Source organism: Mustelus asterias, chromosome 3 (genome assembly GCF_964213995.1).
Source record: "Mustelus asterias chromosome 3, sMusAst1.hap1.1, whole genome shotgun sequence".
In the NCBI taxonomy this organism is placed as follows: Eukaryota; Metazoa; Chordata; class Chondrichthyes; order Carcharhiniformes; family Triakidae; genus Mustelus; species Mustelus asterias.
The window spans coordinates 69,295,737-69,323,665 of record NC_135803.1 but is presented as its reverse complement, the minus strand read 5'-3'; the positions used below and the strand labels follow the sequence as shown (position 1 = coordinate 69,323,665).

At 41.9% G+C, this 27,929-nt stretch overlaps 1 protein-coding gene across 2 annotated transcripts in view; it reads left to right on the top strand.

Annotated features, from left to right (window-relative positions):
- Window positions 1–27,929, top strand: part of LOC144491379 (uncharacterized) — a 448,762-nt gene that overhangs the window by 371,587 nt on the left and 49,246 nt on the right. For both annotated transcript variants that reach the window (XM_078209111.1, XM_078209110.1), the window contains exon 7: window positions 26,895–27,074. In XM_078209111.1, coding sequence (XP_078065237.1) covers window positions 26,895–27,074 — 180 coding nt within the window. The remainder of the gene's footprint in view (window positions 1–26,894; window positions 27,075–27,929) is intronic.

The following is a 27,929-nucleotide window of genomic DNA, read 5'->3' as shown; positions in this document are numbered from 1 at the left end:
GAATTCCAATGCTTATTATTATAAGGGATTGTGCACCTAAGAACATAAGAAATAGGAGCAGGAGTAGGCCATCTAGCCCCTCGAGCCTGCCCCGCCATTCAATAAGATCATGGCTGATCTGAAGTGGATCAGTTCCACTTACCCGCCTGATCCCTATAACCCCTAATTCCCTTACCGATCAGGAATCCATCTGTCCGTGATTTAAACATATTCAATGAGGTAGCCTCCACCACTTCAGTGGGCAGAGAATTCCAGAGATTCACCACCCTCTGAGAGAAGAAGTTCCTCCTCAACTCTGTCCTAAACTGACCCCCCTCTATTTTGAGGCTGTGCCCTCTAGTTCTAGTTTCCTTTCTAAGTGGAAAGAATCTCTCCATCTCTACCCCCTTCATTATCTTATAGGTCTGTATAAGATCCTCCCTCAGCCTTCTAAATTCCAACGAATACAAACCCAATCTGCTCAGTCTCTCCTCATAATCAACACCCCTCATCTCTGGTATCAACCTGGTGAACCTTCTCTGCACTCCCTCCAAGACCAATATATCCTTCCGCAAATAAGGGGACCAATACTGCACACAGTATTCCAGCTGCGGCCTCACCAATGCCCTGTACAGATGCAGCAAGACATCTCTGCTTTTATATTCTATCCCCCTTGCGATATAGGCCAACATCCCATTTGCCTTCTTGATCACCTGTTGCACCTGCAGATTGGGTTTTTGCGTCTCATGCACAAGGACCCCCCAGGTCCCTCTGCACAGCAGCATGTTGTAATTTCTTTCCATTTAGATAAGAATCCAATTTGCTATTATTTCTTCCAAAGTGAAGAACCTCGCATTTGTTAACGTTATACTCCATCTGCCAGATCCTCGCCCACTCACTCAGCCTGTCCAAATCTCTCTGCAGACCTTCTTCTCCCTCCACACAATTCACTTTTCCACTTATCTTTGTGTCGTCTGCAAACTTTGTTACCCTACACTCAGTCCCCTCCTCCAGATTGTCTATATAAATGGTAAATAGTTGAGGCCCCAGTACCGATCCCTGCGGCACGCCACTAGTTACCATCTGCCAACCAGAAAAGCACCCATTTATTCCGACTCTCTGCTTCCTGTCGGATAGCCAATCCCCAATCCACGCTAATACCCTACCCCCAACTCCATGTGACCCAATCTTCTTCAGCAACCTTTTGTGAGGCACCTTATCAAACGCCTTTTGGAAATCCAAAAACACCGCATCCACCGGTTCCCCTCCGTCAACCGCACTAGTCACATCTTCATAAAAATCCAACAAGTTCGTCAAGCATGACTTTCCCCTCATGAATCCATGCTGCGTCTGCTTAATCGAACCATTCTTATCCAGATGGCCTGCTATTTCTTCTTTAATGATGGATTCCAGCATTTTCCCAACTACAGACATTAAGCTAACCGGCCTGTAGTTACCCGCCTTTTGTCTATTTCCTTTTTTAAACAGCGACTTGAATGAACTGTTTGTCCCAAGACATATAGTTGAAGCAATATAAATTCAGCAAATTGATTTTTTGACCTAGTGTTTCCTTTCAATATAATGAAATCTGCAATAGACACTTAAAACTTTATTTTAGCTCATTTAGCTCATAGGGAGGATGTACTGGCAGTTTTGAATAAACTGAAGGTCAATAAGTCCCCTGGGCCTGATGAAATATATCTCAGGATCCTTTGCGAGGCAAGGGATGAGATTGCAGAGCCTTTCGCTTTGATCTTTGGGTCCTCACTGTCCACGGGGATGGTGCCAGAGGACTGGAGAGTGGCGAATGTTGTTCCTTTGTTTAAGAAAGGGAATAGAAATGACCCTGGTAATTATAGACCGGTTAGTCTTACTTCGGTGGTTGGTAAATTGATGGAAAAGGTCCTTAGGGATGGGATTTACGACCATTTAGAAAGATGCAGATTAATCCGGGATAGTCAGCACGGATTCGTGAAGGGCAAGTCGTGCCTCACAAATTTGATTGAATTTTTTGAGGAGGTAACTAAGTGTGTTGATGAAGGTAGGGCAGTTGATGTCATATACATGGATTTTAGTAAGGCGTTTGATAAGGTCCCCCATGGTCGGCTTATGATGAAAGTAAGGAGGTGTGGGATAGAGGGAAAGTTGGCAGATCGGATAGGTAACTGGCTATCTGATCGAAGACAGAGGGTGGGGGTGGATGGAAATTTTTTGGACTGGAGGCAGTGTGCTAGCGGAGTGCCACAGGGATCAGTGCTTGGTCCTCTGCTCTTTGTGATTTTTATTAATGACTTAGAGGAGGGGGCTGAAGGGTGGATCAGTAAATTTGCTGATGACACCAAGATTGGTGGAGTAGTGGATGAGGTGGAGGGTTGTTGTAGGCTGCAAAGAGACATAGATAGGATGCAAAGCTGGGCTGAAAAACGGCAAATGGAGTTTAACCCTGATAAATGTGAGGTGATTCATTTTGGTAGGACTAATTTAAATGTGGATTACAGGGTCAACGGTAGGGTTCCGAAGACTGTGGAGGAACAGAGAGATCTTGGGGTCCATATCCACAGATCTCTAAAGGTTGCCACTGAAGTGGATAGAGCTGTGAAGAAGGCCTATAGTGTGTTAGCTTTTATTAACAGGGGGGTTGGAGTTTAAGAGCAGTAGGGTTATGCTGCAACTGTACAGGACCTTGGTGAGACCACATTTGGAATATTGTGTGCAGTTCTGGTCACCTCACTATAAGAAGGATGTGGAAGCGCTGGAAAGAGTGCAGAGGAGATTTACCAGGATGCTGCCTGGTTTGGAGGGTAGGTCTTATGAGGAAAGGTTGAGGGAGCTAGGGCTGTTCTCTCTGGAGCAGAGGAGGCTGAGGGGAGACTTAATAGAGGTTTATAAAATGATGAAGGGGATAGATAGAGTGAACGTTCAAAGACTATTTCCTCGGGTGGATGGAGCTATTACAAGGGGGCATAACTATAGGGTTCATGGTGGGAGATATAGGAAGGATATCAGAGGTGGGTTCTTTATGCAGAGAGTGGTTGGGGTGTGGAATGGACTGCCTGCAGTGATAGTGGAGTCAGACACTTTAGGAACATTTAAGCGGTTATTGGATAGGCACATGGAGCACACCAGGATGATAGGGAGTGGGATAGGTTGATCTTGGTTTCGGATAAAGCTCGGCACAACATCGTGGGCCGAAGGGCCTGTTCTGTGCTGTACTGTTTTATGTTCTATATTTCTACATGGGTCTTGATGTCTTCCTATGATGGATACTAAGTTCATTGTAGATAGAAGGGAAAAGGATGGTGGATGGGGAGGGGGGAGCAGAGATTGACATGAGTTGGCACAGATACTTTAAAAAGCATGGGGTGGCAGAGCTGGGGCATAGGTTGGTATGGAGGGTATGAGGGGATTATGGGGAATGGATGAAGTGATGGATTTGCACGGGTTGGCACAGATGGGCATGGGGAGTGTGTTTGAGAGGGGGATGCAGGGTAAGGGATAGAAGGATGTTTCATGTTTTAATAATTATTTTTAAATGTTGGACACAGTGCTGGTGCCCAAATGCAGCCCTTCCATCCAACCCACCTCCACATCCAGCAACCTCTTCGGTTCATGTTGGGTGGCCTGTCCCAAATTCGAATCCAGTCCACACCCCTAGACCGAAAATCCAATGTCCGGGCAGCCATTTTTAAAGGCCATGTTCGCAGAGTCAGGAATTCTCCTGCCATTGTGCACCTGACCCAGGAGTGGAAATCTGGGCCAAGTTAGTCTCTGTTGCCCTCCATTGTTTGGGAGAGATTGAGAACAGTTCTAACAGCCCAAATACAGGGCATCCATAAGGTGCAGGCCATGAACAGCGGCAGTACTGCAGAACAAAACAATCGCTAAACTCATAGCCCAAGACATCTCTCAGTCTTTGGTCTTTTTTAAGTCAGAAAATCAGCTCTTAGTAAACACAGGATGTAGAAGGGAGAGCTAACCCAGAAGGAAAAACAGTTTGGACCGGTATTCTTATTTCCCAGCTTTTACTGATGTTCCATTTTAAAGTATACAAGACCAGTTTGGTATTCTTATTTCCCCATTTGTACTGTTTTTTTCCCCTTCTGCAAAGAGCAGCATTGGATATACTTCAGTATCAACCGATGAAGCTACCACACAGGACCATCAACATGCTGAGTACCAAAACTAATGTGCTGTAGACAGAGATAAGCAGCACTGCATCCAGTACATAAGAGCAAAGCTCTGTAGCTGCACCTAACCCAGTTGACAATGGAGATGGAGGGTGGAATTTTACCGGCACGTCCGCCGAAGGTTCGTACGATCCTGCCCGAGGCCAACGGAGAATGCTGTTCTCCGAGCCTCATCCCACCCTGAGAATTGGGCAGGCATGCCGGTAAAATTCTGGCCAGACAGTCAGAAAGCAAACAGGAGGTGGCTACTCCATTAGCACCCAATCAGAGTGCACAGCGGACAGGCAGGAGTCAAGGCTGATTAAATTACAGTCACTGACCATATCTAACAACCTTTCAAAGCACCCACCCTTGTTGATGTCAGTGCCATGGCAATTCAGTTCACTCCACATGATACAAAGAAATGATTGGGTACAATTAACACAGCAAAAGCTAAGGGTCCTTTAGCAATGCCAGCGGTTCCCCTAGACAAACTGTCCCAGGTCACCTGTAACACTGCTAACTACCTAATAATACTGAATACGGCACAGACATGTCCTGCCCACAAGTAAACAAAATCTACTCTGGCCAATTGTAACTCTCCCAGGCTGTTCTCATTCAAAGTAAAGTCATGAGAGGAGTCAATCTTCAATGGTGCCTCAAACAATATCTGCTAAGCAAGAAACCGCTCACCAATGCTCTGTTTGGATTCCATCAGAACCACTTTGCTTCAGACCTCTGAACATCTTTGATCCAGACATGGACACAAATGATGAATACCTGAAGAGAGGCGAGAGTAGCTGAACTCAATATCAAGCCAATGTTTGACAGATTATTGCATCAAAAAGCCCTCGCGAAATCCAGGTCAAAAATGGGTCAGATTGGGTGGTGAAGGTTGAGGAAAGTCAAAAGAATAAATTTTCAGTGGCCGTGATTATACCTGAAACACATACTGATGTTACTGAAGGCCAGGTCTCATAGCTCAGAACGCCATTTCATCAGAACTCTTTAATCTTTTCAAGAATACACTTCTGTTAAAAGCACAGCTGAAAAACATATTGACATATTCACAGATCAACATTTTTGTCCTAATGTCCATAGTCTTTGGGAAATTAAAAACTTATAAATCAATCCTTAGCAGTATTTAGATTTCTGCTCTGGGGGAGTTTGTAGCTATTTGTTTTCGTGTAAGCTGATTAGGAGCAGACAGGCCATTTTGACTGGGAAATTAATATGAACTTTAGCCTTTTTGTCATGCCATCATTCACTTGTATCTCATTTTGATCCGTGACATAACCGACAAGAACGGCACTACAACCATCACATCCTCTCAAACTCAAGAGAAACCACTCTTCTATGCTAATGCAGTATTTTTATCCTTCACATCACTTACATTTAAGGTCTGTCTGACTATTATTGTTTTGTTAGTGTTACATTAACGGCTGTGCTGCATTGTGCACTCAATCTATAGGGAATTGGATTTCTTTGCAAGTTACTTCACCTCATACATTTTTAACAGATGCTACAAAGGCAAGGTTTTCCTTGCTTTTCTGCCATTTTGATTCAAATTCTTGTAACACAGTTAGAAGAACTGTGACAGACATTAAAAGTGTGTTGTGGTCATTAAAAATTCAAGTGGCATAGTCTTGGACGTTAAGTAGAAGCTTCTGCTTGTTGTTGAAGGTGGCCGACTTATCAAGTTTAAGGTCCAAAGGCCTACATAAAGTGGGACCAGCATTGGGTCCTGTTTTCTAAATAAGGAATGGTTTATCTCATGTAGGTGTCTGGAAAGAGACACATGGGCCCAATTAGATGCTCCTGTCAATTGCTCATATAAAGAAACAGGTTGAATGACCAGATATTTATAGCAGTTGATTAAACACTGGTCTTTGTAATGTGCATTGTATCTCACTAAGAAGGATTTGTTTGCTCATGACACCCCTCTTATGCAATCTCCTTTGTTGGTCTTGTTACATTAAGCAGCCAATTCACCAGCAGCAAAAGAGGCTTAAAAGTTGGAAAACTGGCCTTTTGCTGTAACCTTCCAGTCCATTCTGAAATCTGGGATTGAGTCAGATAGATGAATTCTCCAGCATGAAAGCTGGCATTATGTGGACCATTGGGTCAAATTCCATTCAGAGGGGACACTACAAGGAGTCAGAGTAGACAAAATTAGGCAGGGTTTGCCAATAGAATTGTTATTTTCAAAAGACGTTCTCAGAACTATGGGCGACATTTTCCCAATGTCTAATTAACCCCATAACAGCATTTCTCATTGTACCAGCATACAATTATTGCTTATTTTACCATTGCAAAACTTGTAAAGCTTTGTCTTTTTCATGTAATTGTAAATAGATACTTTCATTACTTCAGTGTATAAAATCACTGGTATTGGTTTGATATTTCAGGAACAATAGCAATTGGAGGATGCCTTCACCCACACTCCTCCCATCCCCCCTCCTCCCCCAACCCCCCCCCCCCCCCCCCCAACCCCCTCACCCTACTGTCCATGGGTTTAACATATATTTTGTGGATTTGCAAAGATCTGCTACATATATTATGGATACTTGTTATATTTACCCCATGTTTGTACCAAAGACACGAGTATTCATGAGGGGGTGAGAGAATAAAGTCAAACTTATTATGACCTCTGCTTTAAAACAGAAACTTCAGGAGTTGTTCTTTTATGCCCGATATTCAACAGCATGACAATCCATAATGCTGTAAATATACTGAGCATGAAATTTGCTTTAAGCCAGCACGGTATTCTGCACTTGTTGAGAATTGGCAATCAATTGTTCACCTTGCCTCATCATCTTCCCACTGAAGTTCACAGAATGACGGTTCAAACTTCGTTTGGAGAATGGTTTCCCAGTCTGTCAGTTTTTCTTAGTTTGAAATTTAAAATCTTGGCAATATCTTTTTCCGTCAATGGGAAACAAAAGACATGTATGGGCTGCTGATTTGTTGCAAGCCTGTTTTGAGCTGCTATTACAGTGCAATTTTACCTTCGACTATCTGTATTGTGGTATCATGGGCCATCAATACACATTTTCCTTCACTTGGGTTTTGACAGTGTGTCAGTTCCACTCCCACAGGGTTGCACATTTGCTGTTCTCTCCTCATCCTGCTGTTGCTGTGGAGGCGTCTGGAATAGGAAATTGCAAAGTGTGAAAAACTGATGAGCAGAGCAAGTTAAAGAGAAATGATAACTTAACCATTCCAACTTGGATGGCTAGAAGTTTCACAGTGACATTTCCGGTTTCTCAAACAAAAAATCAGACCTAATTTTAGTACAGCATTATCATACTCAGTGATTCACAGTCCTCAGAGAATAGATTTTAAACTCAGCCCAGGAAGGTTGGCTGAAGATGCTTCCCTACTTTTCTCCCAGCGATGTCAATATTGTTGAACTGTTGGGAGTGAGATTGATAAATTATATTAGTTGATCTATATGCAGGAAATCAAGAATGTAGCCTTCAGATGAAATTCAGTTAGAAGCTGGGAGATAAATGGACCAGAATGTAATTCAGTTTCCATTTTGAAGTCATTCTATTCCGCTTTGTTCATAATACAATAGTTTCACGTTAGTGCCAGTTGATCTTTCGCTGCTGTTGCCTGTGGCTGCCTGGGGAAGATAGCTCTTGTTTAATTTTATCTTTCTGTTGCTGCATGACTGTTTCTCTTCTCTCCATCTTCTGTCCAAATCTCTTTCCCGAACCTTTTTTTGCCTCCTCTGCCCTCTGCTGCTCCTTATTCTGTCTTTTCAGGTGGGTAGTGTACGGTATATGGGTGCCACGCAATGGAGTATTTCACAAGCATAATTATCTTTTCTAAGTGACAGCAAAACAAAGATAAAATGATTGATTGGCTTCAAAGTTCAACCAGTGCTTGTTTTGAAATAAGTAAATTAACATTTTTCTTCAAGACTCTGGCTCTTTGCTTTTGTATTTCAGCACTCATCAGAACTCCGTTTTCTGCACACTGATTTGGCAGAAAATCATGAACTTGCGAGTGAGAGGAGCATTGAGACAGGAAATCCTGTCTCAATGCTCCTCTCTCTCTCTCCTTCCACTTTCTTTCTATCCCATTAGCAAAATAAACAATAAATGAGAGAAATAATAAAGCATTTTGAATGCTTTTTGGGAATCCAGTGACCAAGAGATGAAACTGTGGATGAAGTGTATATACATACTGTTATTACTTCAAAATTGATATAGGAACTTATAATGCTAAAACAAGACTATGTCTAAACTGTGACAATGGGAAGTAAGGTTCAGTAGACTGGAAGTACATTTAAGCTTAACGTCATTTAGGATAGAGCATCACAAAGCATGCTCAGACCATAAGGTTTTGTAGATTAAAAGTAAAATTCTTAATGTATTTATCATACAAACCTTCATGTTGTCACAATTTTTGTTTGCATCTTTCCCCTGTATTGACTTCAACGAGGTCCATGAGTTGAACCTATTGGAATATGAGCTCCCTAATTGAGGCCTAGTTTCCTCAAAAACATTTTACTGAAGTTTTGTTTGCACTTCAGTCCCACGCTCCTGATCTACGGGCACTGGTGTGGAGGGGGCGGGGAAGGAGGAGGACCTCCTCATGAAACTGCTCCTGGGCCTGGCAAAGCCTGTAATCTACAGTTCCAGGCAGCGGGCAATCAAGGGGGTCGTCCAACCCGACTGTCTGCCTCCCTACCGTGGCTATATTCGCGGCCGGGTGTCCCTGGAAAGGGAGCATGTGGTGTCTGAGGTCACCATTGATGCTTTCTGTGCCCGCTGGGCACCCCAGGGATGGGGGTGTATTATTGACCCCTTTTATCCCATTTTAATTTGATGTTTTAAGTTTCCTTTCCGCTTTGTTTTTTGTTTCGGGCGGTCCCTCTCCTTTTAGGGAGCTGCCTCTTTTGAGTTGTCCCTAAGTTAATTTGATTTTGTTTATTTGGTTGGGGAAAAAAAAGAGTTCCCTATTGAAGCCTGTTAAGGCTGCCCAATCAGGGAGCTCTACAGAGACATGTCTGGGTCACTGGCACTCAGGGTGTACTGGGAAGTACCTGCCAGAGTATTACAAATCATTGTAAATAAATACGTTTTGGTGGTGGGATCCCAGCCTCTCAGAAGTTAATTAATTCCCCCACTATAATTTTCTATGCCCAGTTTTGCAATTACATTATCAGCTATTACCTGTCACAATGCAATGATAGATTATAGCAACTAGATGGTGCAAGATTATCTTTGCTCTACAAACCAGACAAAATGATTACCAAAAAAAACCTACCAACCATTTTTTTTCCTGAATAACTAAAAATTCTAAATAAACTAAATATTCAAAATAAGATTGAGGACATAATATTTTAAAAATGGAAAAGTACATATTTCTCAAATTTCTTGTTATCCGTTGAACTGCCTTAAGTATTTCGATGCCTTCTTCAACATTTTTATCTAAAGGCCTCAGCTGTCTCCTAGCTGCCCGGGCTTGACATTTTTCCCCAAAGCTTCAAATCTATGAGCTAAATGCAGATTTTGCAGTCTGAGAGTGTTGCCTAATGTTATGCTCTAAATGCATAAACACCCCTATTGTTATAAACAGTGAATTCTTTGACTGACTCTGAGCAATGCTGTGAAAGATCTACTAGTGATTAGAAAAAGAATGAGGCTGATTGTAAGCCTGTTTAAATATATGAAGTTACAGGTCCTGCTTTTGCCCAATAACTTCTTAGTAATGAAACAACTTTACCCGATGAGTCCTGAGGGTTCCTCAATATATCGAATTATAAAACATAGCAGCATGCTAATTGGCTAAATTTGAATAACCTATAAGAGATCCCTTGCGATCTCCACAAACAACTTTGTTTATTGACTATATTTGGATTTTAATTACTAATGGTTGTAACAAGGCCTGGAGCTGAGTGGTCCTAGCTAAACCCGAACTAAGCTTTGATGAATAGGCTATTGCTGAGTAAGTGCTGTTTGACAACACTGTTGACAACATCTTCCACCACTTTGCTGATGATTTGGCAGAAGATTGATAGGGTAGCAATTGGCTGGATTGAATTTGTATTGGTTTCGTGGACAAGATATATCAAGGCAGTTTTTTGCTTTGTGGGGTAGAAGCCAGTGTTGTAGTTGTACAGGAATGGTTGCAACTAATTCTGGAGTGCAAGTCTTCAGTAATACTGCTGGATATTACCAAGGCCGATAGACTTCATGCTGCTGTGTGCTCATCCATTTCTTGACATCACATGGAGTGAATTGAATTGGCTGATGATTGGTTGCTGTGATGGTGGAACAAAGTACAAACAAAGAACAGTACGGCACAGAAACAGGCCCTTTGGTCCACCAAGTCTGCGTCAATCACGTTGTCCTACCTAGATTTCTATACCCCACCTGTTCTTGTGCCTATCCAGATAAGTCTTAAATGTTGCTAACATATTTGCCTCAACCACCTCACTTGACAGTGCATTCCAGGCTTCCACCACCCTCTGAGTAAAAAACTTCCCACTGAACCTTTCCCCCCTTACCTTGAACTTGTGCCCCCTTGTGATTGTCTTTTCTGCCCTGGGAAAAAGCTTCCAACTGTTCACCTTATCTGTGCCCCTCATAATTTTATAAACTTCTATCAGGCCACCCCTCAGCCTCTGTCTTTACAGGGAGAGCAATCCCAGTTTATTCAATCTCTCCTCATAGCTAATACCCTCCATACCAGGCAACATCCTGATAAGCCTTTTCTGTACTCCCTCCAAAGCCACCACGTCCTTCTGGTAGTGTGGCGACCGTAATTGGACCTCAGGATGAGACAAGTGGATTATCCATCTGGCGCATCTAGCTGAAGATGGTTGCAAATGCTTCAGCCTTGTCATTCCGCTAGAAATAGACTCTGCTGTTATTGAAGATGGGGATTATTATGGAGCTTCCTCCCCTGATTAGTTGTTTAAATGTCAATCATCATTCGCAACTGGATGTGGCAGCAGCATAGCAGTTTGATGTGATCTGTTAGTTGTCAAATTGCATAGCTCTGTCTCTGCTTCTGCTGTAAAGCATTTTGTTGCATAAGCAGTGTGGCAACACATTTTACATACATTTGGTGCTGTTACATTGAACCAGAGTTGGTTCTCTGGTTTATTAGTATTGATAGAGTGAAGGATATGTTGGGTATAAGGTTATGTAATGGGGTGGAATACAATTTTGCTACTCCTCATGGCCCACAGAACCTTACGGGTGTCCAATTTTGAGCTGCTGGATGTGTTCTCAATTGATCCCATTTAGGACAGTGAGTAACTTCATGCAACACAATGTAGGGTGCCCTTTGCCGATGTAATATTAATCACAGTGTATGGCAATTACCTTGTTAAGGGAATTGCTAGTTAAATATGTGACATTAGTTGTCTTATAAATAGAGACAACTGGAACACTTTGGGGGAGAACTTCGTGTGGTTAGTGGGACTGAGGAAGTGTTTTGCAATAAACCGGCTTGAACCTAAAAGACCAGTCTGGATTGATTCTTCCACCAGAGCCACTTGTTGTGAGTAACATCCTCAGCATGGAAATAGCTCCTTCTGTACATGGGGATTGTGCGTTTCACTCTCACCGAGAATTCCATTGACAGATGTACCTCAGACAGCGTTATTGAGAACCAGGGAAAATAAGTTTTGTCCTCGTGTTGATTCTTTCAACACCTGTCACAGGCAGAGTCTGGTGGCTACATCCTTCAGGACTCTGCTAGCTTGGTCAGTGATGGTGCTACCAAGACAGTCTTGGTGATGGACATTGAAGTTCCACCACCTAGATTGCATTTATCAGCCCTTGCTACTCTCAGTGCCTCTTTCAATTGGTGTTCAGCATGGAGGAGTACCAATTCATCAGTTGACGGAGGGTGGTATGTAGTAATTAGAGATTCCACGTCCATATTAGATATAATACTTCATGCATCCAGTGTCAACCTTGAGGAATGTAGGGCCACTTCCACTGTGCTGTCGCCTTTTGTTGATCTGCCCTGCTTGTGGGGCGGAATATAACCAGGAAAGGCAATGGACCTTGATTTGATTTGATTTGATTTATTATTGTCACTGTATTAACATACAGTGAAAAGTATTGTTTCTTGTGCACTGTACAAACAAAGCATACCGTTCATAGAGAAGAAAACAAGAGAGTGCAGAATGTAGTGTTATAGTCATAGCTAGGATGTAGAGAAAGATCAACTTAATGCAAGGTAAGTCCATTCAAAAGTCTGACAGCAGCAGGGAAGAAGCTGTTCTTGAGTTGGTTGGTATGTGACCTCAGACTTTTGTATCTTTTTCCCGACGGAAGAAGGTGGAAGAGAGAATGTCCGGGGTACGTGGGGTCTTTAATTATGCTGGCTGCTTTGCCGAGGCAGCGGCAAGTGTAGACAGAGCCAATGGCTGGGAGAGTGGTTTGCATGATGGATTTGAGACAATTATCTGGGATCGAAGTATTATTCTGAGTATGACTATGTTAGATTGTGGCCTAACTATTCTTTTGGACAGCTCCCCAGTTTTGGCACAAGTTTGTATGTCAAAATAATTCTGACAATATTAACAGAGAACTTTTGGATGTGAGCAATTCAGACTGTTCACGAAGCACTTCCATCTTCAATCACTGTCTTTGATGCTGTGTGGGAAAGAAGGAATGTGCTTTCATGTCTCAGCTTTTATTAAATCCAGTGGGTTTTCAATTTACTTCACAGTTGTTCTCATGAAATCTCATTGTTTGTAATGTTGTGACCCTGGTTATTGTGACATTTGAAAGCTTAATGCAGAATGAAAGCTTCTGTGAGAGATGGTAGTTCTGAATTAAAGCCCAGATAGGTCTCTGGATATTAGCAACAACTGGCACTAGTTCCTTTACCATTGTGAAATGACCCATAGGGCTTCATAAAAATGTAATCAGAAAGCAAAACTGACACTGAGCCCAAGAAGGAGCCCATAGAACAGGTGAGCACAAATACATAGGCCTTAAAGAGGAGATGGAGAGGCAGAATGATGTAGAGAGAGAAGATATTGCGTCTGAAGGCATGGCTGTCAATGGTAATGCCAAGTGGGAGCTGGATGAGAGGGCAAAGTTGGAGGAATGCAGAATTCTCAAGATGGATGAAGGAGATCACTGAGATAAGAAGGGGCAAGGGAGAATTAATCATGAGGGTGAGGATTTTAAATTCAAGACATTGGTGGATTGGGAGCTAGGGTAGATTGGCAAGCACATGATGGGTGAACTGGACTTGTGGGCGTTAGTATGTGGACAGCTGAAATCAAATGTTAACCATTTTGTTTATTTGAAAGGAGTATGCACAATAAACAACAGTCTATATGGTAGCCTGGGCTTCAAACTTAATGACACATTCAAGCCCTGACAACTGCATTGCAAGACTATTCCAACTGGCATATATTCACTTTAAATATTGTCACTTCTGCTGTGGGCACTGTTGTGCTGTAATTGGTTTTTGACCGGGGTACCAAAAGAAACCTAAATGGAGCATGCTGTTCTGTTTTGTTTCGGAAGTGAAGAGACTGTGTGTTAACGCTAATTGTCGTAGTGTTGAATAGAACCTGTCTGTCAATAATGCAAGTCTCTGATAGATATAATTCACTGAGAAGACTCCAAATATGATTTTCTAATTAAACGTTGGCTATTCAATCTTCAGTTCAAGGAAGAGATGTGCCGTGCTGCATATTTTTGCTCACCCTCCACGTTGCTAAGATCTGTAGGTTGCTGTGCAGCTTAGATACTGGTGCTGATCACCTGATTCATCTTAGCCTCTCAGATAACCACAGCAAGTTGCCTGGACGCAACGTTCGAGTTGATTCGTACCTGCTGTGTGAAACAGAATGTGAGTGAAAGCCTATCGGGGCCCACTAAGGGACTGAGGGTAAAAGCACGGCAGAATAGAAGAACATTGCCAAGTGACTTCACTGCAGTAATGAGAGAAGTGTGATAGGTACTGAAGATTATAAATATAGTCAATGTAAATGCTGTAGTTCCATGAAACCGCTCTTCTCTCAACCCGATAGCAGCACTGCAAAACTCGTGGAATTAGCTGAGAGCTGCTGCCGGGCTGATTCGTGACTCAGAGAATTTGCATCATGGTGAAGACCGAGGAATTATGAGCCTTTGAGCTGCTCCCCGGAATCTGAGGCACTGCAGGTTAATGAGCTACTGATGTTCGTGCTGTCCTTTTGCTAATTGGCATGGCCAAACATCATTGTTGCTTTGCTAGGTGGTTGTCTAGCATGGTCTTTCATCATCGGCATTAGTTGGTGTAAGCATTAAAGGGTAATGAGAGGTTAACCCTTTCAAAGCTGAATATAATGATCAGGACATGTAACATCCATGAGAATTATACAGGAGAATTATTTTAACCACTGTTTTCATTTCGGACATCGAATGAGTGTTATTATGAATTATAAACAAGTTTTCAACGTAATAATCATAAAATATTTGAGTTGATTTTGAGGGCATTCCCAATAGCTCTGCTAAGATCATTGAAAGAAATCTAACAACACCAGGTTAACGTCCAACAGGTTTATTTGGTAGCAAAAGCCACTAGCTTTCAGAACAGCCTGTTCCAAAAGCTAGTGGCTTTTGCTACCAAATAAACCTGTTGGACTTTAACCTGGTGTTGTCAGACTTCTTACTGTGTTTACCCCAGTCCAACACCGGCATCTCCACATCATGAAGATCATTGAAACCAGCTAACTGGGAGATTAACCAAATAGTTACCTTGCACATTCTTCTAGAAGTTGGATATTGGTGTATCAATTCTTCAAGACTCTACGCCCACCATCAGACCTTAAATTTCAAATGTTGACTTCCATGTTCTCTGTACAGCCACCCTTCCCTTATCCCTGCTGCAACAAATCACTACTCCTCTGACTTGTACTCTCTTGCTGCCATCACATGGTTGAATTCCTGTAGATGAGCTCATATCTCCATGCTGTGCTTCTCAGAACTCTCTGAAGAGCCCGTCATTAATTCCTTTTGAATGTCAACTGTCACTATCCTACCACCTTACTCACCATACTTGCTGGAGTTAATCTCGCTACTGTCTTTCCTTGTCTGCTCACTCCATCCATCAATTCTCCCTTGAATTCACCAACTATTCAACAATACCTACCTCTTCACATTTACCACTCGTGAACAAAGCCTTGTCATTAATTGCATTGATTTCATGATTTTGACTGAAAATTTGGTCATATGGGTGACACCATTCCCCTTACAGAATCCTCTCCAACTGGCAATACTTTCAACCACCTTCTATACCATCTGGTGGTTAATGGTGTGTTCCTTATCCCTAAATATATACCTTAGACACTCCCTCGACTCTCCTGGTACCTATCCCAGCATCCCACTTTGTTCCACCCCTCTCACCGTCTTTGGTCTCTGCCTCTACTTCAAGCATCAATCTGAGTTTCCACAAAGATTTCCTCTCTTCTTTCTCCTTCAGCCTCTTCATCTTTTCCCAACTTCTCTCACATCTTCCCCTGTGCCCTTGCCCATCTTGTTCAAGAGATCCATTTCCTGTTTGCTTGACCCCCGTTTACAGGTGTAGTAGTATAGTGGTCATGTTTGTGGACTAGCAATCCAGAGGCCTGGACAAATGATCCAGAGAATGGGTTCAAATCCCACCTTAGCAGCCAGGAAACTTATATTTAGTTAATTAAATAAATCTGGAATAAAAAACTAGTTTCAGTAATGGTGAAACTATTGGATTGTTGTTCTTTGTCTTTACTGGTCTGCTCTATATATGTCTTCAGAGCCACATCAATGTGGTTGACTCTTAGTTGTTGTCTGAAATGGCTGAGCTGGCCACATAGTTGTCCCAAAAGCAGTTAGGGATGGACAATAAATGCTGGCTTTGACAATGATGCCCACATTTTGTGAATGATTAAAAATTTCCACTAAAGTGCTTGCCCCCAACTTCCCTTTCTGGCTTCCATACTAGCCAATATTATAAATCTTTCTCCCATCTCAAAAATAAAACATTCACAGCATCTGGCTTTGCAAACTGCCATTCCATCCCTTTCTGAAGTCCTTGCATATGTTGTCATCTCCCAAATCAATGCTCACTTTACCGACACCATGCTCTCTCCAGTCCAGTTTCTACCTCTGCCATAGCATTAAATATCTCTGTGGCTGCAACCATGTTACATTTCTCCATCTCATCCTCCAGGACTTCTGCAGCCTTTAATATGTTCAACCACAATGCCTTTCCTTTCATGCCAGTTTGGTGGCAATGCCCTGAATTGATTTCACATTTACCCATTTGAAGTAGGCCGCAGATCTTCAGCAATGTCATCTCTTTCCATTACCTCTGGAATCCCATAAGACATAGGAGCAGAATTAGGCCAATCGGCCCATCAAGTCTGCTCCGCCCTTCAATCATGGTTAATTTTTTTTCATCCCCATTCTCCTGCTTTTCCCCATAACCCCTGATCCCCTTATTAATCAAGAACCTATCTATCTCTGTCTTAAAGACACTCAATGACCTGGCCTCCACAGCCTTCTGCGGCAAAGAGTTCCACAGATTCACCACTCTCTGACTGAAGAAATTCCTCCTAGTGTCAAAACTTGAATCCCTTTTCTTCCTCATTTACATGCTGTCCTTTGGTGGTATCATATGTCGACCTCCACACTAAAGCCTGCTTGTTCTCTCCAGGACTTATCTCTAGTCTGTCAGACTGCAATCAATATCCAGCTAGACAACCCACAACTTCCTGCAGTTGAGCCTTGAAAATACTGGAGCCACTGTCTTCTGTCCCTACCACAAACTCCAAACCTTGCCATTGATTTCAACCCCCTTTGCACCCTTGGTCTGGATTTTCACAACCAATGGATCCCTACTCAACCCGAAGGTGAACTTCTGACCCATATCCGTGACAAAACTAGCTTTTTTTCCTCGATTTATTTAATTAACTGAATTTAAGTTTCCCAGCTGCCAAGGTGGGATTTGAACCCATGTCTCTTGATGTGGTGTGAGGTGATTCATTTTGGTAGGACAAATTTAAATGTGGATTACAGGGTCAAAGGTAGGGTTCTGAAGACTGTGGAGGAACAGAGAGATCTTGGGGTCCATATCCACAGATCTCTAAAGGTTGCCAGTCAAGTGGATAGAGCTGTGAAGAAGGCCTATAGTGTGTTAGCTTTTATTAACAGGGGGTTGGAGTTTAAGAGCCGTGGGGCTATGCTGCAACTGTACAGGACCTTGGTGAGACCACATTTGGAATATTGTGTGCAGTTCTGGTCACCTCACTATAAGAAGGATGTGGAAGCGCTGGAAAGAGTGCAGAGGAGATTTACCAGGATGCTGCCTGGTTTGGAGGGTAGGTCATATGAGGAAAGGTTGAGGGAGCTAGGGCTGTTCTCTCTGGAGCGGAGGAGGCTGAGGGGAGACTTAATAGAGGTGTATAAAATGATGAAGGGGATAGATAGAGTGAACGTTCAAAGGCTATTTCCTCGGGTGGATGGAGCTATTACAAGGGGGCATAACTATAGGGTTCGTGGTGGGAGATACAGGACGGATATCAGAGGTAGGTTCTTTATGCAGAGAGTGGTTGGGGTGTGGAATGGACTGCCTGCAGTGATAGTGGAGTCAGACACTTTAGAAACATTTAAGCGGTTATTGGATAGGCACATGGAGCACACCAGGATGATAGGGAGTGGGATAGCTTGATCTTGGTTTCAGATAAAGCTCGGCACAACATCGTGGGCCGAAGGGCCTGTTCTGTGCTGTACTGTTCTATGTTCTATGTTCTATCATTCATCCAGGCCTCTGGATTGCTAGTCCACAATCTTAACCTCTATGCTACCGCACCTGTCAGTGCCTATTAAAAAAAAGCCTACTTTCACCTCCAGAACCTTGCTCATTCCAACTCAGACTCAACCTGTTTGCTGCAATCTCCTCCATATCTTTGCCACCTCTAAACCTGACTGCTGTTCTGTACACTCCTCCTCCATGCATTATACATTTAATCATATTCTGCTGCCTGCATCAAGGATGCACTCAGCCATCAGCCCGGTGTTTCCTGACCTATATTGGCTTGTTCCTTGTCCCTCTGCACCTGAAACATATAATGTTCATCATTATAAATAATAATCTGCATTATATGATTCAATTGAATGTTGTGAAACAAATTCTTACTGAATTTGACATGTCTTAAATGGACCTTAAGCCTTTGAAAAAAATCAAAAAATGCAGCAAGGTACAGATATTGGAACATACCCTGTGTTGAAGTGAAAGGTCGATGCTGCTTCACAGAATTTGCGTGTACACATTATTTATGCTAAATAATTAGTTTACATCTGTCACAAACCAAAGTGGTACTGCTTTAAACAGCAAATAGCTCATTCCTTTAACAGTCTCTGAATGTTGCCCATAATTGATGCAAACACATGTAATTAATAACATTCCTGTAATTCCATCAGATCTTAATTCTTAAAACATGCTAAATAAGATCAGTCGGCTTTTATTCCCTCTTTCAACAAAAATAATCAAGAGAGAAAGACACATTTATATTGTGTGGTAAACCACTGTTAGCTTATTACCTGTATATGAGACATGCCTGGACACATCCCTGCCGGCCCTACCCGAGACTCCTCCCCCCCCGGTCCAGGTATAAAGGCGACTGTTCCCCGCCCTCCTGCCTCAGTCTGGACCAGTTCATCAGCATGGGTGTGCTCCAAGTCTTTTGCGAATAAAAGCCTATTTGTTTTTGCATACAAACTAGTCTTTGCTCGATTGATGGTGCATCATATTGCACCTTCATAATTCACAGAGGTCCGAGAAGTGCTTTGCAGCCAAATTTATGCACAGCAAGCTCCCACGAACAGCAGCGTGACAAAGACTGGATAATCTATTTTTAGTAATATTGGTTGAGGGATGAATGTTGGCCAAGGCACCAGGGGAACCCTCCTGCTTTTCTTTGAATAGTGCCCTGTGATCTTTTGCATGCACACGAGAGGTTGGTTGTGGCCTCAGTTTTAACACCTCATCAGGAAGTTGGTACCTCAGCTCATTCTGTAATGCTGGGCCAGCCTGGATTTTTGTGTTCAAGCTTCTGGAATAGGACTTGACCACGGCACAGGAGCCTAAGTAGTTGACCTTTAACAATATGTGAATGGGACTCCACTTAGTATATTTTTGACAGTCGCTTCGGCCAGAAATGCTTCAAGTAGTTTGTTTCTTTTTGATGCCCTTTCAAGCGTTAACCTTTCCTTTCTTGAACCAGTGCCATGTACTTAATTTCTGATTATGCCAAATGATTTTATACTAAAAGAATGTCAAATCATTGTCACTGTGCTCAATGGTTTCTCTGTTTGGAATCCTGTAAGGCAGACAGGGATATTGCCAGTGAACATATTTTCCACGGTATTTTCCATCCTTTAAAATTTTCCTCAAACAAAAACCAGAATATCTCAGAATGCATTTTGAACAATTTGCAGATGCATGAAACATCTCTGACCAGCCCTCGCTGAAGAAAACAGCCACCCTATTTTTACATTGCTTTGGATATAAAACAGAGATCCTACTGCAGTGCTAAACAGATGAAAATGAGTAAGAATCTTATTTTCCTGTCCTTCAGTTTTCAAACTGCTCAGGCTTGTAGAGCTTTGTGCAGGATCAGTGCCATAAATCCTTGCTTTGTGCCTCTAATGATTCCACTGCCATTTCTGCGCTTGATTTCGTTGAAATTCTGTTTCGCCCAGTTCTATTTCTTGGTGGTGGGCTGTTTTGTACAAATCTGTATTTACAGCAGTCAAGTCAATCCAAAAATTAGCATTGGGCCGATTAAAGAGCCATTGATTGTTTACTTGCAGAGAATGTAACTCCTTCGGGCATAAATTATGCATTCTTGAGGGATGACTCGGAGTTTGGGGTCAGATCTATCTCCCAGGTTTCCAAAGTTCTATGGCCACAACAACAGTGGTGCTGGGGTGGTTACTTTTGTCTCAATTCCTCTTCTCAAAGCAGATCCTGGCACCCCCAGATATCCGATGTTAAAGATGGTAATACTCTTGGCTACAGGAGGCGGTGTTCATAGAATCCCTACAGTGCAGAAGGAGGCCATTCGGCCCATTGAGTCTGCACCGACCACAATCCCACCCAGGCCCTATCCCCGTAATCCCCCATCTTTACCCTGCTAATCCCCTGACACTAGGGTCAATTTACCATGGCCAATCAACCTAACCCGCACATCTTTGGACTGTGGGAGGAAACCGGAGCCCCTGGAGGAAACCTTCACAATACGGGGAGAAAGTGCAAACTCCACACAGCTAGTGACCCAAGGCCCGAATTGAACCTGGGTCCCTGGCATTGTGAGGCAGCAGTACTAACCACTGTGCCACCATGCCGCCCCAGTGTTCTCCATTGCAGTGCGAGTGGGATCGATTGCTATTTGACTGTGGGCTCAATATTGAGTGGGTGGTATCTGAGAATAAGTGGAACTCCTAAGGACATCTCAGAAATAAATACATTATGCAACACAATATTTTTTGCTCACTCCATGCCAGCAATGTTTGAATGTGGATTTTCATCTTGGTTGATAGATCAGGAAGAAGCATCTTCCACCACCTTTACATTGCCTTGGATTTTACAGAGCTGTCTCAGAAGGACAGAATTGAACCTGCACTCACAGTGGCTGCAGATTGACTGTAAGGATGTTGATGAACCAAGGGAGTAAGGGCACAGTCCTGACCTCACTTTGCTTCCCAGCATGTTGGTCCATTGACCACCTATTTGGCGGGATGTCCAAGTTGAAGAAGAAGAAACTCTGGAAGAAGTTCGAAGATATAGCAGGAGAGGTAGATTGTTTTAGTTTGACGCCACCCTCCTGCCAATTTAATCTTCAAGCCTAAGGCCTCTGATTGTTACCCTGCAGGGCAAAACATGAAACATTCATGGCTGATTCCTTGGTACCTTTCACAAGAATGCTTCACAGCCAATGAATCACTTTTTCAAAGCATAATGACTGTTATATTGGTAATCTGGCAGAAGATTTGCATACAGCAAGACTCCGTGAATAGCAACAATTAAGAGCAATTGAAGTGGTATGGTTAGCCTTGATTGAAAAGTAAATGGTGACATTGGCATTGGAAGAACTCTGCAGCTCTTCAGATAGTCCTGTGGAACTTTTTTATTCCTACCTGAGATTGTAGACGAGGCCTCATTTTGATGTCTTATAATCTGATGTAACAGAAATGCCATTAACATTGTTCAGGAGCAGCTCTGGCACAAACTTGCCAGCTGGCATTGCCAAGTGCCAGTGATAGGAGTCAGGAAAGTGATATGGTGTCTGTGCATCAAGCCTTTGAGGGTGCTGCATGTTAGGCCTCAGGCTTCTGGTTGCCATATACTAGGAGCAGAGAATAACATCAGGGCCTGCACTCCCTGGGTTTACACAATCTAGGCTACCTAACTAACTTTCCTTATTCTCTAATACCCAGGTAGACAGCAGTTTCACTGGTATCTGCATTTGCAGTCCTATAGTGACATGTCAGGCACTACTGTGATGATACTGTGCTACTTTGATGTATTTTGTGTTTAAGTGGGCCTGCTTTAAGAGGCAGTGTTTTGTTACAGGTGTTGATTTGTTTGGGTAAACATGCTGCAAGTGCTAAAAATGCAGCATAACAACTGATTTTAGCTAGGGATGTTTTTCCTTGTAGAGGTTAAGGACCTTTTGTTTATTTAAATTCTCCTAGAATTTCAGACTCGGTAAACAGAGTCATGTGATTAATGGGAGGAGCTAAACTTGCAGGGAAGAAATACTGGTTGTTTAATTTTAAAATAAAAGGGAATTGCTGCCTGGGCTGCCAGACGAAAGCACTGTCACTCTGTGTCTCTCTCCAGAGGTGTTCTGAAAGCTCAGAGACTGTTAACCTCAGTCATAAGCCAAATATACTAACTAATTTTAAAGAGGGGTTTTAAGTCTATAAGAGGAATATTGCTTGAACTGGAACTCATAGCGAAAGATCAGCAGTTAAGAATTATATCTTGTCATGTTTATGTATTGTTCAGTTGTTGAAAGTTAAACCAATTCATTTGTTATGTTAAGCTGTGTGTTAAATAAAGTTTGTTTTGATAAAAGATCTCTAGTTTCTCTGTAGAATCATGCCTGGAGTGAAACATCCTGTCCTCACACTAATGCCAAAATAGAAAAACTGTTGGGGTTGAGTCTGGTTTCATAACATACCTTGGGGTTTCTGATCTGGTACCCTAAAACTACTACCTTGAAACTTTTAAATTTTCTTTTTCATTAACTGACTTATTATATGGGAGAAATAGGCCACAGAATGAAAACAACAGAAATGACATGCAAACCAGCACGCTTTGTTACTTCAAAAAAGGATTTTTTGGCCCTCAGTTAACCCTTTCAAGAGACATCAGCAACAATTTGTGGGCTATAAAGGTATCAATTAGAAAATTCACACAAGCAATGTCAACTGGTTTCATTCATTCTTTAAAGTAGTGACTTGTGTTGGAATTCAGGTGCAATCTCCCTACTGGCCTTCACCCAAACCATCTTTGTTCCTGTGAGCTCAGACTGTGGCAGTAAGGCTACTGTTTACTCTTGAGGTGGGTTCACAATGCCGCGGAAGGTATTGGGGAGGGGGTCTGTTGATCTTGTCCTCAGCTGTCCAAAGGGTACACTTTGAGCAGGAGTGACTGAACAGTGAACAGGAACCTGATTTATTTTCCCATCACTACTGCGGGAGTGGCTATAATCAATGGTGCCATCTTTACTTCAAATCTAAGTAAAATGGAATAACACCACTCAGAACCACTACTGTCTGTGATTCGCACAGGGACATGAATTACCAACTGAACCACTAGATCCACAACATGATGAATGTTTCTTGGCCTTTGTACTCCAGTCACTCTTTGACAATTCCTATAGTCATTACCTATAATGCCTCCTGCTTTGGTTTGATCCAACTTGCTCATTTGAAGCAGTTTGGAGCCCACATTCCAGATATCAGCATAGCACCTGGTTGCTTTGGTAAACAATGCACACCAGTTCCTAGAAATGCAAGATCACAATCAATTATGGTCTGACCATTTTTAATGTTAAAATTAGGCGCTTTATAACATTCCAAACTTACTGTTGGCAGAAGGAGATGATAAAGGAACATGTAGAGAAAAGAAAGACAAGCCTAGAAGAGCTGTAAATAGCAACAACAGAACCATTAGCAATGCCTGAAATGGGAGTAGTGGTTAAGATCTAAAATTGCTGTACTCAACTGTTGATTGCAAATTTTCAACATGCGCAGTATTTTGCTTTGTGTTGTGTACCAGTGGGTTGAGCATTACTGAAAGAACTGTGGAAAGTGATTTCATATTCATGCACTGAACTACACTGGAAAAAATGTTTCAGACTCATTTAACTCCAGTCTTGCTATGCTCATCATATCCCGATTGTATTTCTGAATGACTCATTAAATGTCACGGAGTTGCCTTCAAGGTGAATAGATTATTGCAAGTCTTAAGAAATTATCACACCCATCCTTTTTGTAGTTCAATCATTAAACCTCTGTCAAGCCCTTCGTGACTATCTGTCATCGATCGTACTTTTTCTGAGCTGCTTGTGAAATTTTGCGTGACCAACCCACACCAGTAGTCACAACTTTTGAAGGAAGTCACACAAATGAAGTTGTGTGCTCAACTATATCTTTGATTTTGTTTATTAGTGTCATCAGAGAGATGTTCACGCTACTGATACATCAACGTGTGTACTAAGGTGCACACTTTATACTGCATACTTTAAAGATATTCATTTTCAATTTTAAAAAAAAATTCATTCATGGGACATGGGTGTCACTGGCTAGGCCAGCATTTATTGCCCGTCCCTAATTGTCCTTGAACTGAGTGGCTTGTTTGGCCATTTCAGAGGGCAGTTGAGAATCAACCCATTGCTGTGGCTCTGGAGTCAGATGTACGCCAGACCGGGTAAGGATGGCAGATTTCCTTCCCTAAAGGACATTAGTGGACCAGATGGGTTTTTCCGACAATCGACAATAGTTTCATGATCATCTATAGATTCTTAATTCCAGATATTTTTTATTGAATTCAAATTCCACCATCTGCCGTGGCGGGATTCGAACTTATGTTCCCCAGACCATTATCTGAATTTCTGGATTAATAGTCTAGCGATAATACCACTGGGCCATTGCCTTCCCTTGATGAATAGATCATTGATAGATAATGATAGATTTTTTTAATGGAGTTTACAATCAGATGTGCTTGGATGTGTGATTATGCCATTGATTTATGTGGGCTCTGTCCAAAGGCAGGTCCTTTCCTCATTGTCTGCTGATGCTTCACCCTGAGCTATTTTTACAGTTTCTTTTCAGTGGTGGTTTGTCATCACCTTCCACATGATTGGGTCGGGTGAGGAGACGGGTCCCAAATCTACCTCAGCCTGAACGGAAATTGAACCAATGCCGTTGATATTCTGAACCACACATTAGCTTTCTAAGTTAACCGGCTTGCTGGTATTGTTCAATATCCTCATCACTTCGTATCAACCACACCCCAGCTATATTAATCAGACTACTTGCCTAAAAGCATTTTTATTGGGACAAGATAGACCATGTGAGGAGGGATTAAGTGGCTCCCCTCTTTAGCCTTTTATTTGACTGGAACAATTATTTAGAAAAGATATACTTTCCAATTCACTGAGTATTTAACTGTTTACACACCATGATCATAAAAGAGCCAATAGAATAGGTTTTTTAAGTTTAACAGTTTAATAAGCTTTATTAAACTGAAACGAATCTAATTAAAATAATAAAATATACACCAACTTTCACATACACTTGAAGTTCACACATACACAAATACAGATTACATAATGTGGAGTGATAGGTTGACCAAATTAGAATCCATAAAAAAAGATAAGAATGTGCAGTCTGTAGTTTGGTGACTTGGCTGTCTTCAAGCTGAATTTGATGCTTCTGATTTAAAGATATGAATGACTGCGTTGGTTGTTCTTCAGGGGACTATAGTGCTGGTTTGGATTCTTTTAAGAAATTTCTGTCTGCAGCAAAGAATGCCTGGATGATCAGCAGCAGCCAACAGGCCTTGCGGCTTACCAGGTCTGTTGGAGGGAAAAAGGAGGTGGGAGAGAATTATGTCTTCTCCCTAAACTGCTTGTTCTCAGCTCTGCTGAGAAAATATGCTTAAAACATACAAAAGGTTAGCTTGTCATGTGTCCTTCCTTCTGCAATTCCCAAAGGGATTTAAAAAAAGAGTACTACAAAGGCTTATTATTTCATGTCTGGAAGCTAACCTAGCCAAGGTCCCATTGTCAAAGTGATTATTCATAATGACCCATCTCCAACAGTTGAATACCTCGAGTGATTGCCATAGATATTTTGCTAATGAGATGGGAAATGTGAGTCTTCCACACTCCTCTGAAGTTAATATCTTTGGATTTTGCAGACAGACCAACTTCATTCCAATGAATTGGAATGTGAAATATATAGTAATGTACATTGGGGTTAGCCGTCTTGAGTTGTGAGTTCAAATCACTTTAGTCTCTTTCATATTGAAATTATGGAAATTCAGATTTCCAACCAGTGGACCAAAAATCATTATTTGGCATAAAGCACGTCTTCATGATTCATGACAATACATTTTCAATTTATTTGTCACTCAACCCTGTAAAAATTGGTCAATATATTTCCAAATGTTATTTGTAACTTTCCATAAAGCACAATGTTCATCCCTCATTCATTCTGAATAACGACAGGTTGTCAGATGGTTGCTATCAAAATCTGTAACTTCTCTTTCCAAAGTTCACATTTCTCAATATCTTGACTGGGTGTTAATTGAGACGCCACTTTCATGAGCTGCTACATACCAGCTATCCAACTCCAGGCTGCGTTAACAGGGTAAGAAGCACATAACACAATATCAATCGTTAGGTGGAGGATATTGTGCAGCGACTTGTTGGCTGATAGTCATTGGAAAAACTTGGTTGGTGGATCAGTCTTTCTATTCCAAGGTGATTCATTCACCAATCGCATTGATTTTTCAGTATTGCAGAGAAATAAAATAGGAGGAATCCTGTGGTAGTTTGATGCTGCTGCCCTGATCAGGCTCATGACACAGCATCATTACCAATGCATGCTTTCATTCAAAATATATATTTTCTGCTTGATTGAGATAATTCCCTCATTTGAGGAAAATTGCACAAAATTGATTTGGGTTTTTAATCTGTCATGTTTATTTGTATGTTGAAGTGTTCTGTTTTGGAATATTTTAAAGAATAATTGGTATTATGTAACAGTTCTTTTACAATTATGCAGTGCCTTTTTCCTCTTATGGTTACCTAGCATTAAGAGCCTACGTGCATTGCCCGTCACTGCCTGTTCATGCTCAGTTACCTAGCAGCACTTATTTCATTCTTTTAACTACCGAGCCTCACAGGAAGCTTGTTGCACTAAGATCTGGTGAATAACAGTTAAAAGTGGTATCTGATCCAGAGGGCTGACGGTGCTGCTCCACGTAGGTACGGGCCATCTTGTGGCATCTTCCTTGAAATGGGGCACATGGCACCTGACTTTTAAAAAGAAAACTGCCACAGACCCACTGAGCACTTCCAATCAAATCTGGACAATTTAATTCAGAGTGGCAATGAGCTGATGCGAAGAGTTGTTTTTAAATATTTTAAGACAGAAGCTGAAATTTGTATTGGAAGCGTAATCCAAATAAGATTTTTCTGATTCCTTGCAGCTCATCAGCGATGGCAGTGTGGTGTACGCAGAGGCCCTCTGGGACCATGTCACTATGGATGACCAGGAACTGGGCTTCAAAGCTGGTGATGTCATTGAAGTAGTGGATGCTACCAACAAAGAGTGGTGGTGGGGGAGAATCGCAGACAGTGAAGGCTGGTTTCCTGCTAGTTTTGTGCGGGTGAGGACCATTCCATGTAGGAAGTAACTGGATGGCAGGGGCAAGGGGAGGCCTGGAGTGGCGGGGTTGGTAACAGTGCACAAACTATAAAATTGAGCAGTTCTGCTGGCATCGCAAACTGAGAGTGAAGCACAAGCAGCCCATGACTGCCAAGTGGACTGCAATGCTGAATCTCTGCCTCGATTATGTTCCTTAACTACATTGAATAGTCCAACACTTAATTCCATTTTCTTAACAATATAGTTAGTACAATGCAAATTAAACTGGAATAAGTGAAACCCTAATGGACACGGTATTGCACAATTGTTGCTAGTGCAAAAAGTTGGTTAAAAAGTTAATCATTGAGAAAATATCAGTAATCTTTTGAGTAGGCAGACATTTAGTATAAACACAAAATAAAAAAGGGTAAATTCACTGATGCTGCATTCTGACAGGGAATGTGAATCAGTATTATTGCTCTGTCCAAATCGAGTGGAGTTCTCTATTCAGTTCAGTGAATTTACCATTAAATGCCATTTCTTGAAATGTTGCCAAATGTACAATAGGTTTCAGCTTTACTCAGTACCTGATATTAACACACAAGTCTTCAATGAGTGACCCTCAACAGCACTTTGTGTAATTTCTGGTGTTGAAGAAGACCAGATTAATCTGAAATTCCAATGTGTCATAAATTGACAGGAGTACATTAATATTGCTGTTTTCTATGCTTTAAACGTGCTGGTTACAGTGAGCAGACATTTTGTTAAACACTCTACCCAATACGAGATCATGAATGTAAGCGTTTTGCTCAGTGGTCCTTGCAATTCATGCCCATTAAGTCAAACATCATTCTATTGTTTGAAAAATAGAATCTAA